We start from the raw sequence: 12,524 nt of genomic DNA, 5'->3' as shown, positions 1-12,524 counted from the left end.
ATCACACTCCTGACTTGTGCCTTGTAGATGGTGGACAGGCTTTGGGGAGTTAGGAGGTGAGTTACTCGCCTCAGGATTCCTAGCCTCTGACCTGCTCTTGTAGCCATGGTATTTATATGGCTACTCCAGTTCAGTTTCTGGTCAATGGTGACCCTTAGGTGTTGATAGTGGGGGATTCAGCGATGGTAATGCTGTTGAATGTCAAGGGGAGATAGTTAGATTCTCTCTTGTTGGAGATGGTCATTGCCTGGCACTTGTGTGGCACGAATGTTACTTGCCACTTATCAGCCCAAGCCTGGACATTGTCCAAGTCTTGCTGCATTTCTTCACGGACTGCTTCAGTATCTGAGGAGTGACGAATGGTGCTGAACATTGTACAATCAGCGAACATCCCCACTTCTGACCTTATGATTGACGGAAGGTCACTGATGAAGCAGCTGAAGATGGTTGGGCCTCGGACACTACCCTGAGGAACTCCTGCAGTGATGTCCTGGAACTCAGATGATTGACCTCCAACAACCACAACCATCTTCCTTTGCGCTAGGTATGACTCCAGCCAGCAGAGGGTTTTCCCCGATTCCCATTGACCTTAGTTTTGCGAGGGCTCCTTGATGCCATACTCGGTCAAATGCTGCCTTGATGTCAAGGGCAGTCACTCTCACCTCACCTCTTGAGTTCAGCCCTTTTGTCCATGTTTGAACCAAGGCTTTAATGAGAATCTTGGAAGATGACCACCAATGCATCCACTATTTCTCGGGCCATTTCCTTAAGTACTCTGGGATGTAGATTATCAGGCCCTGGGGATTTATCGGCCTTCAATCCCATCAATTTCCCCAACACCATTTCTCTACTAATACTGATTTCCTTCAGTTCCTCTCTCTCACTAAGCCCTGTGTTTCCCAACATTTCTGGTATGATATTTGTGTCCTCCTTTGTGAAGACAGAACCAAAGTATGCATTTAGTTGGTCAGCCATTTCTTTATTCCCCATAAATTCCCCTGTTTCTGACTGTAAGGGACCTACATTTGTCTTTCCCAGTCTTTTTCTCTTCACATACCTATAGAAACGTTTACAGTCAGTTTTTATGTTCCTCACAAGCTTGCTCTCATACTCTATTTTCCCCTTCTTAATCAATCCCTTGGTTCTCCTTTGCTGAATTCTAAACTGGTCCCAATCCTCAGGTATGTTGTTTTTTCTGGCGAATGTATATGCCTCTTCCTTGGATCTAATGCTATCTCTAATTTCCCTTGTAAGCCAGGGTTTCGCTGCCTTTCCCATTTTACTTTTGCGCCAGACAAGGATAAACAGTTGTTGCAGTTCATCCATGTGCTCTTTAAATGTTTGCTATTGCCAATCCACCGTCATCCCTTTAAGTAACGTTTCCCAATCTGTCATGGCCAACTCGCGCCTCATATCTTCGTAGTTTCCTTTACTAAGATTCAGGACACTTGTCTCAGAATCAACTACGTCACTCGCCATCTTGATGAAGAATTCTATCATATTATGGTCGCTCATCCCCAAGGGGCCTCGCACCACTAGATTGTCAATTATTCCTCTCTCATTACACAATACTCAGTCTAGGATGGCCTGTTCTCTAGTTGGTTCCTCAACATATTGGTCCAGAAAACCATCCCATATGCACTCCAAGAATTCCTCCTCTATGGTATTGTGACTAATTTGATTTGCCCAATCTATATGCAGATTAAATGCACCCATAACTACAGATGTTACTTTATCACATGCATCTCTAATTTCCTGTTTAATGCCATTCCTAACATCACCACTACAGTTTTAGGGTCTATATACAACCCCCACTAACGTTTTTTGCCCCTTAGTGTTTCTCAGCTCTACCAATACAGATTCCAGATCGTCAGAGATAATATCCTTCCTCACTATTGCGTTAATTTCCTCTTTAACCAGCAATGCAACTCCACCGCCTTTTACTTTTTGTCTGTCCTTCCTAAATACTGAATATCCCTGGATGTTCATTTCCCATCCCTGGTCACCTTGCAGCCATGTCTCCGTAATCCCGACTATATCATACCCATTTACATCTATTTGCGTGATTAATTCATCCACTTTATTGTGAATGCTCCGCGCGTTAAGGCACAAAACCTTAAGGCTTGTCTTTTTAACATTACTTGTCCCCTTCCCACTATTTTTCACTGTGGCCCTGTTTGATTCTGGCCGTTGCTTTCTCTGCCTATCACTTTTCTTATTCCCCTTACTGTCTTTTGTTCTTGTCTTTGATTCCCCCTCCTCTGACTCCTTGCAAAGGTTCCCATCCCCCTGCCATTTTAGTTTAAATCCTCCCCAAATACTCTAGCAAATACTCCCCCTCGGACATCAGTCCCGGTCCTGCCCAGGTGTAACCCGTCCAGTGTGTACAGGTCTCACCTCCCCCAGAACCGGTCCCAATGTCCCAGGAATCTAAAACCCTCCCCCTCACAACATCTCGTCAGCCACTTATCCATCCGATATACCCTGCTATTTCTACTCTGACTAGCACGTGGCACTGGCAGTAATCCTGAGATCACTATGGCATTGGAAGGATGAATGAGAATGGACAGAGACTGCTTGTGTTTTGTACCTATCACAACCTCTGCATCACCAACTCATTCTTTCATACTGAACCTTGTCACCAGGTTTCTTGGAGGCACCCAAGATCACGTCATTGGCACCAGCTGGACCTAATCGTCACAAGGCGAGCCTCTATAAACAGTGTCCAAATCACACGCAGCTTCCACAGTGCGGACTGCGACACCGACCACTCCCTGGTGTGCAGCAAGGTTAGACTCAAACCAAAGAAGCTGCATCACTCCAAGCAGAAGGGCCACCCGTGCATCAACACGAACAGAATTTCTCATCCACAGCTGTTACATAAGTTTCGAAATTCACTTGAAAAAGTCCTTCAAAACACTCCTACAGGAGATGCAGAGACCAAGTGGGCCCACATCAGAGACGCCATCTATGACTCAGCAATGACCACCTTTGGCAAACATGTGAAGCGGAATGCAGACTGGTTTCAATCTCACTTTGAAGAGCTGGAACCTGTCATAGCCGTTAAGTGCATTGCACTGTTGAACTACAAGAAAGCCCCCAGCGAGTTAACATCCGTAGCACTTAAAGTAGCCAGAAGCACTGCACAAAGAACAGCCAGGCGCTGTTCAAATGACCACTGGCAACACCTGTGCAGTCGTATTCAGCTGGCCTCTGACACTGGAAACATCAGAGGAATGTATGATGGCATTGAGAGCGCTTTTGGGCCAACTATCAAAAAGATCGCCCCCCTCAAGTCTAAATCAGGGGACACAATTACTGACCAACGCAAGCAAATGGACCACTGGGTGGAGCACTACCTAGAACTGTACTCCAGGGAAAATGTTGTCACTGATACCGCCCTCAATGCAGCCCAGTCTCTGCCAAACATGGATGAGCTGGATGAACAGCCAACAAAATCGGAACTCAGTGATGCCATTGATTCTCCAGCCAGCGGAAAAGCCCCTGGAAAGGACGGCATTACCCCTAAAATAATCAAGTGCCAAGCCTGCTATACTCTCTGCACTCCATGAACTGCTTTGCCTGTGCTGGGATGAGGGAGCAGTACCACAGGACATGCACGATGCCAATATCATCAATATAAGAACCAGGGTGACCACAACAAATACCGTGGAATCTCCCTGCTCAGCATAGTGGGGAAAGTCTTCGCTCGAGTCATTTTAAACAGACTCCTGAAGCTGGCTGAGTGTGTCTACCCTGAGGCACAGTGTGGCTTTCAAGCAGAGAGATCCACCATTGACATGCTGTTCTCCCTTCCCCAGCTACAGGAGAAATGCCGCGAACAACAGATGCCCCTCTATGTTGCTTTCATTGATCTCACCAAAGCCTTTGACCTCGTCAGCAGACGTGGTCTCTTCAGAATACTAGAAAAGATCGGATGTCCACCAAAGCTATGAAGTATCACCTCATTCCATGACAGTATGAAAGGCACAATTCAGTATAGTGGTGCCTCATCAGAGACGTTTCCTATCCAGAGTGGCGTGAAACAGGGCTGTGTTCTCACACCTACACTGTTCGGGATCTTCTTCTCCCTGCGTTCACATCTTCAGAAGAAGGAATTTTCCTCCACACAAGATCAGGTGGCAGGTTGTTCAACCTTGCCCATCTTTGAGCAAAGACCAAAGTACAGAAAGTCCTCATCAGGGAACTCCTCTTTGCTGACAATGCTGCATTAACATCTCACACTGAAGAGTGTCTGCAGAGACTCATCGACAGGATTGCGGCTGCCTGCAACAAATTTGGCCTAACCATCAGCCTCAAGAAAACAAACATCATGGGACAGGATGTCAGAAATGCTCCATCCATCAATATCAGCGACCACGCTCTGGAAGTGGTTCAAGAGTTCGCCTACCGAGGCTCAACTATCACCAGTAACCTGTCCCCCGATGCAGAAATCAACAAGAGCATGGGAAAGGCTTCCACTGCTATGTCCAGACTGGCCAAGAGTGTGTGGGAAAATGGCGCATTGACACAGAACACAAAAGTCCGAGTGTATCAAGCCTGTTTCCTCAGGACCTTGCTCTACGACAGCGAGGCCTGGACAACATATGTCAGCCAAGAGCGACGTCTCAATTCATGCCATCTTCGCTACCTCCTTGGCATCAGGTGGCAGGACCGTATCTCCAACGCAGAAGTCCTTGAGGTGGCCAACATCCCCAGCATATACACCCTACTGAGTCAGCGGTGCTTGAGATGGCTTAGCCATGTGAGCCGCATGGAAGATGGCAGGATCCCCAAGGACATATTGTACAGCGAGCTCGCCACTGGTATCAGACCCACCGGCCGTCTATGTCTCCACTTTCAAGACGTCTGCAAACGCGACATGAAGTCCTGTGATATTGATCACAAGTCGTGGGAGTCAGTTGCCAGCGATCGCCAGAGCTGGCGGGCAGTCATAAAGGCAGGGCTAAAGTGTGGCGATGTGAAGAGACTTAGCAGTTGGCAGGAAAAAAGACAGAAGCGCAAGGAGAGAGCCAACTGTGTAACAGCCCCGACAACCAATTTTATCTGCAGCACCTGTGGAAGAGTCTGTCACTCTAAAATTGGCCTTTATAGCCACTCCAGGCGCTGCTTCACAAACCACTGACCACCTCTAGGCACTTACCCATTGTCTCTCGAGATAAGGGGGGCCAAAGAAGGTGGTGGTGCCCAGAACTGAACACAATATTCCAGCTGAGGCCGAACCAGTGTTTTATCCAGGTTTATCATAACTTCCTTGTTCTTGTACTCTATGCCCCTATTTACAAAGCCCAGGATCCCATATGCTTTATTAACTGCTTTCTCAACCTGCCCTGCCACCTTCATTGATTTGTGCAGATATACTCCCTGGTCCCTCTGCTCCTGCACCCCCTTTAGAATTGTAACCTTTAATTTATATTGCCTCTCCTTGTTCTTTCTACCAAACTGAATCACTTCACGCTTCTCTGCATTAAATTTCATCTGCCACATGTCTGCCCATTCCACCAACCTGTCTCTGTCCTCTTGACATCTATCACTAACCTCTTCACAGTTTATCACACTTCCAAGTTGTGTGTCATCTGCAAATTGTGTAATTGTGTCCTGCACACCCCAAGTCTAGCTCATTAATATATATTAAGAAAAACAGGGATCCTAACACCGACCCCTAGGGAACCCCACAGTATACCTTCCTCCAATCTGCAAAACAACCATTCACCACTACACCCTGTTTCTTGTCACTCAAACAACTTTGTACCCATGCTGCCACTGTCCCATTTATTCCATAGGCTTCAACTTTGCTGACAAGCTGTTATTAGTTCTGTTCAGAGATACAGCACTGAAACAGGCCCTTCGGCCCACCGAGTCTGTGCCGACCATCAACCACCCATTTAAACTAATCCTGCACTAATTCCATATTCCTACCACATCCCCACCTGTCCCTATATTTCCCTACCACCTACCTATACTAGGGGCAATTTATAATGGCCAATTTACCTATCAACCTGCAAGTCTTTGGCATGTGGGAGGAAACCGGAGCACCCGGAGGAAACCCACGCAGACACAGGGAGAACTTGCAAACTCCACACAGGCAGTAACCAGAATTGAACCCGGGTCGCTGGAGCTGTGAGGCTGCGGTGCTAACCACTGCGCCGCCCTAAAACGCCTTTTGAACGTTCATGTACAACACATCAACCCTCATCAGCCCTCTCTTACCTCATCAAAAAACACTTTCAGTTTCGTTAAACACAATTTGCTCTCAACAAATCCATGCTGGCTTTCCTTAATTAATCCACATTTGTCCAAGTGACTGTTAATTTTGTCCCAGATTATTGTTTCTAAAAGCTTTCCCACCACCAAGGTTAAACTGACTGGCCTGTAGTTGCTGGGTTTATCCTTATAGCCTTTTTTGAACAAGGATGTAACATTTGCAATTCTCCAGTCCTCTGGCACCACCCCTGTATCTCAGGAGGATTGGAAAATTATGGCCAGTGCCTCTGCAATTTTCACCCATACTTCCCTCAGTATCCTCTGATGTATCGCGTCTGGTCCTGGTGACTTATCAACTTTAAGTGCAGCCTATCTAATATCTCCTCTGTCAATTTTTAGCCCAACCAGTGTCTTAATGACCTATTTCACTATGACTTGGGCAGCATCTTCTTCTTACTAAAGACAGATGCAAAGTACTCACTTACTACCTCAATACAGTTAAAGGTGAAAAAACGCTTTTGATTTTTAAATCAAGAGACTAGTGGATCTCTCATGTTGTTGTCTGTCGGTAGTCTAGGATCTGGAGGACAGTTGCAATGTTTAGCAACTAACCTGTCTCACCCTGTCAAGCTGTATTTCAAGTGGAATACAACAACATCTTCCTTCTGTGTAAATGTAATGAACTAAAGCAGTCAGCGAGCAGTAAGGGATTGGGCGAGGGGGAAGGGTCGAAGGAAAAAAGGGGATGGGGCACAGGAAAGGGTGGATAGCACATCAGACCTCATCTCCAAGAGCCTACACATCGATACACAGAAACCCCAAAGGTGGAGGTAAAAGATCTCATGGCACTGTTTTGAAGAGTAAGAGATCTCTCCCCGCTGTCCTGACCAATATTTATCCCTTAACCAACATCACAAACAGATTGCGTGGTCATTATCTCACTGCTGTTTGTGGGATCTTGCTGTACTTGCCTAAATTACAACACTTCAAAAAGTACTTCATTGGCTGTAAAGTGCTTTGGGGATGTGATGATCTGCAAGGTGCTATATAAATGCAAGTTCTCTCTTTTTCCATTTCAAGCATCATCTCTACGTTGAACAGCTTAATGAAATATAGACGGTGAGCTATGTTTACACTTCACCCTGGTCCCCTGTGGTGTGAAATTTCTTCCAGAATATTCTGGCTTGCTGCCTGGAGTTTCAGCAAGTCCTCTGTTGAAAAGATGTCTCTTTGTATACATGAACATTCCTGACTGACGCAAGTTGGGTTAACTTTTTCCACCTCCTGTTCCATTATACATTTAATAACAGTTCATTCAGTTTTAAAACCAATGCTCAAAAATGACTATAGCTGTTACACGATATTCATGGCACAGAAACAGGCCATTCGGTCCATCTGCTCCACACGAGCCTCCTCCCACCCCTCTTCTTCTCACCCCATCAGCATATCCTTCTATTCCTTTCGCCCTCGTGTGTTTATCCAGTTTCCCCTTAAATACATCGATACTATTCACCTCAACCACTCCCTGTGATAGCGAGTTCCACATTCTCACCACTGTCTGGGTGAAGAAGTTTCTCCTGAACTCCCGATTGGATTTATTAGTGTACACGAATATGATGGCACCTTGTTCTGGGCTCCCCTCACAAGTGAGGTGAGAGTGACTGCCCTCGTCATCAAGGCATCATTCGACCGAGTATGGTATCAAATGGCCCGAGCAAAACTGGAGTCAATGGGAATCAGGGGAAAAACTCTCCACTGGTTGGAGTCATACCTAGCGCAGGGAAAGATGGTTCTGGTTGTTAGAGGTCAATCGTCTCAATCCCAGAACATCACTGCAGGAGCTCAGCTGCTTCATCAATGACCTTCCCTCAATCATAAGGTCAGATGTGGGGATGTTCGCTGATGATTGCACAATGTTCAGCACCATTCGCAACTCCTCATATACTGAGGCAGTCCGTGTACAAATGCAGCAAGACCTGCACAACATTCAGGCTTGGGCTTATAAGTGGCAAGTTATCGTGCCAAAAAAGTGCCAGGCAATGACCATCTCTAACAAGAGAGAATCTAACCATCTCCCCTTGACATTCAATGGCATTACCATCGCTGAATCCCCCACTATCAAGATCCTGGGGGTTACCATTGACCAGAAACTGAACTGGAGTAGCCAAATAAATATCTGGCTAAAAGAGCAGGTCAGAGGCTGGGAATCCCGTGGTGAATAACTCACCTCCTGACTCCGCAAAGCCTGTCCACCATCTGCAAGGCACAAGTCAGGAGTGTGATGGAATACTCTCCACTTGCCTGGATGAGTGCAGCTCCAACAACACTCAAGAAGCTTGACACCATCCAGGATAAAGCAGCCCTCCACCACTGACGCACAGTGGCAGCAGTGTGTACCATCTACAAGATGCACTGCAGCAACTCACCAAGGCTCCTTCAACAGCACCTTCCAAACCCACGACCTTTACACTAGAAGGACAAGGACAGCATGGGAACGCCACCCCTGCAAGTCCCTTTCCAAGTCACACACCATCCTGACTTGGAACTATATTGCCATTCCTTCACTGTCGCTGGGTCAAAATCCTGGAACTCCCTTACTAACAGCCTAGCCAGTGATGCCCCCATCCTGCGGAAGAATAAAAAAATTGGCAACATCTCCTCTATGTTAACCTTTAAAGACCTCTATTAGTTCTGCCCTCAAGACTTCTATTTTTGAAAGAGCCCAGCCTGTTCAGTTGTTCCTGATAGGTATAACTTCTCAATTCCACGATCATCCCTGTAATTTTTTTTTTAACACCTTCTCCAGTGTATTTATGCTGTTTTCGTAATATGGAGAACAGAACTGTGCACAGTGCTCCAAGTGAAGTCTAACCAAGGTTCTAAACAGGTTTAACATAACATCCCTGCTTTTTAATTCTATTCCTCTAGAAATAAACCCCAAGTGCTTTGTTCATTTTTTATGGCCTTATTGTTTAGTGACTTGTGTATCTGTAACCCCCCCCCACCCAATCCCCCTGCTCCTCTATTCCATTCAGACCCTTATTTTCCAAGGAGTACATTGCCTTCCCATTTCTCCTACCAAAAATACACCACCTCACACTTCTCTATGTGGAAATTACTTTGCATTAGAGAAACAAATCAGTTCTGTGATACAGTGACACGTGTCTGTGAATGAATTACGTTTACAGGAATCATGAAAAGGTAGACAGCGACACTGATTTTAACCTCTCGCTAAAATTATGGTCCGAGCTGACAGCCAATGCTCACCGCAGACAGGTACACTGTATCATTATTTCAAAATGACAACTTAATCTGCACTTTGTAACTGCAGCATTTCATTCAACTTGAAATGCAGCTAGAATTTCATCATTTGATTCAACTATAAGTAATTACATCGATCTAGAACTTTAGTATCACCTTCTGTAAGTAAATGTAACAGTCAACTGAGACAGGATGTTGGACGTCACTTTTAATGACTCCTACTCTTGTTAATCATTTCTAATGCCCAGTTCAAAAATATCTAGAATTATTTGTAAGTTTAAAAGCAAGTTCAAAAGATCAATATTAAAACTCCCAAGAATTTGGGGTTTTTAAGAAACAGTTGCACAAAACACAGGTACAAAGGTAATAAAAACAGAAAGCGCTGGAAATACTCAGCAGGTCTGGCAGCATCGGTGGAGAGAGAAACAGAGTTAATGTTTCAGGTCAGTGACCCTTCATCAGAACTGGCAGATATTAGAAATGTAATAGGTTTTAAGCAAGTGAAGGGGGTGGGGTGGAGAGGGGGAAATGGTGGGAAAGAGAACAAAAGGGGAGGTGTGTGATAGGACAGAGCGCAGTAAATAACAAAGCTGTCCGGGCACAAAGGCAAAGAGTGTGTTAATGCTCGTGTTGAAAGACAAAGCATTAGTCCAGAGAGAGTGTGTTAATAGTGGAATAATGAGCAGGAACAAAGATCATGATTACTGAAATCTCTCAGTAACTTCCTCCAACACCTCCACGTTTTTCCAATTCTGGTCTCTGCAACATCTCCGATTTCCAGCGCTGCACCATCGGCACCCATACATTCAGCTGCTCAGGTCCCAAGCTCTGGAATTCCTTCCCTAAATATCTCATCCTTTTATTTACCTGTCACCCAATATCTCCTAAAGTGGCTTGGTGCTAAAGTGTCAGCCTCGAGTTTGCATATTCAAGTCTCTGTGGAGTGGGCCCGGACCTTCTGAGGAGAGGGTGCTACCCACTCAGCTACAGGTGACACCATGGCATCCTTACCATTTGAAATCAGTTTCAACAACAACTTGAATTTATATAGTGCTTTTAATATAGTAAAAGATCCCAAGGCGTTTCACAAGAATGTTAAACAAATTATAACACTGAGCAACATAAAGAGATATTAGGACAGGTGACCAGAAGCTTGGTCAAAGAGGTTGGTTTTAAGCAGCATCTTAAAGGAGGTGGAAGAGGCTTGGAGAGGGAATTCCAGAGGTTAGGACTGAGACAGCTGAAGGCACAGCCACCCAGGGCAGAGCAGCGAAAATGAGGAATGCCCAAGAGGCCAGAATTGGACGAGTGCAGAGATCTCAGAGGGTTGTAGGGAGGGGGTGAACCAATGGAGGTATTTGAACAGGAGGATAAAGAGCTGGTCCACATCAACACACACAGCATTTGTACATTAATCTTAAGACATCTTTCCTTTTTTCAGACAACGAACTACACTTTCAAGATTAGGTTTTAAATAACTAATCTCATTCACTCAGAATGCCAACAATACAACTCTCCTTGTTAAAGCATTTCCTGGCTTCGAGTAAGTCCAATAGATAATCAAACTTGTTTAAAAGAAACTTCGGAGGATTTAAGAGGATTCGGGATAACACCAGCTGGAAAGATACCAAAACCAAAAAGAGGGGGGAAAATCTTACTCTTTCGAGTTAACCCAACTGCTTCCCAAATCCTTGCATGAATCCCCCTTCTCTCTACAATCCTTCTTTGGCCTCCTTATCTCGAGAGACAATGGGTAAGCGCCTGGAGGTGGTCAGTGGTTTGTGAAGCAGCGCCTGGAGTGGCTATAAAGGCCAATTCTAGAGTGATAGACTCTTCCACAGGTGCTGCAGATAAAATTGGTTGTCGGGGCTGTTACACAGTTGGCTCTCCCCTTGCGCTTCTGTCTTTTTTCCTGCCAACTACTAAGTTTCTTCGACTCGCCCCGACTTTAGCCCCGTCTTTATGGCTACAATCCATACACACAGAATTGAGTAAACTTGTTTCGGAGAAAGCCAAAGATATAAAGTGAGCAGAGGGCAAAACAAATAGTGAGATAGAATTCCCCCACTTTAAACTGCACTGGGTTTCTTGTTGCAGATCTTTTACTGCGAACTTATTACCAAAAAGATGAATTTGACAATTAAAACCTGGGATGTAAATACACATTGGACAATTGGTTCCATTCCTTTCCTTCTTCATGTAAAATGAAGATCACATTTTGCAACTTAGTTCAGTTGCAATGATATCTCACATATATCTCAATGCAGTCAGGACTGCTTTATGTAGCTAATGGATTGTAACACAATGTAATTTAGAAACTGCAAATATCTATAAATTCGGCAATGACAGAATACACGGGCAGCATTGCCCTGGTAAAGGGTGCATTTGATGTATAGCTGAAATGAGGCCGTTTACCTGCCGAGCTGCTCCTTGCAACTTCAGCTGGGTATCCTCCATCAGCTCCTCCAACTCCTGGAACATCTCCCGGAGACTCGCCGGCTCCAGCTTCCCTGCAGCATCTTCCCGAGGCAGCCGGGTGCGCAAAGCGGGGCTGGAGCCGGCCAGGGCGAGCAGGAGGACGGGGAAGAAGCTCTGCATTACTGCAGGGTGAGGATGCAAACTCCGCCACCGCACAATCCCCTCCGTGACTACAACCTCCGAACCCTCCCCACTCCTGGGGCTCCGGGAGACACGCGCTTCCGGGTCCAGCTCCGCCCCCGCTGGGCTCCGCCAATCGGCGGCTCCGCCTGCTTCCGGGTCCAGCCCCGCCCCCTCTGGGCTCGGCCAATCGGCGGCTCCGCCCGGGAATCCGCGTGTCTCCCGCGCCAGGAGGTGTGAGGCGGCGAAACTTTTCCTGGAGAAAAGTTTGCTGTAAAGTTTAGAGAGTTTATGTGTAATATGCAGAGTTTGCAAGTAATTTGTAAGTAATATGCAGAGTTTGTAATATACAGAGTTTGAAGTAATATGAAGGAGAGTGTGTATGTAATATAGAGTTTGTAAGTAATTTGTAAGTAATATGCAGAGTTTGTAGTAATATG

The 12,524-nt window shown here is 45.7% G+C and overlaps 1 protein-coding gene across 2 annotated transcripts in view; it reads right to left on the bottom strand.

Moving 5' to 3' along the window:
• The window catches only part of dkk3b (dickkopf WNT signaling pathway inhibitor 3b), a 43,039-nt gene extending 30,865 nt beyond the window's left edge, over positions 1–12,174 (bottom strand). For both annotated transcript variants that reach the window (XM_068046690.1, XM_068046691.1), the window contains exon 1: positions 11,902–12,174. In XM_068046690.1, coding sequence (XP_067902791.1) covers positions 11,902–12,084 — 183 coding nt within the window. In that variant the 5' untranslated portion in view covers positions 12,085–12,174. The remainder of the gene's footprint in view (positions 1–11,901) is intronic.
• Positions 12,175–12,524: the final 350 nt, after the last annotated feature.

Source organism: Heterodontus francisci, chromosome 14 (genome assembly GCF_036365525.1).
Source record: "Heterodontus francisci isolate sHetFra1 chromosome 14, sHetFra1.hap1, whole genome shotgun sequence".
Classification (NCBI taxonomy): domain Eukaryota; kingdom Metazoa; phylum Chordata; class Chondrichthyes; order Heterodontiformes; family Heterodontidae; genus Heterodontus; species Heterodontus francisci.
Note: the sequence above shows the minus strand (reverse complement) of the source record. Positions and strands in the feature narration are given on the sequence as shown.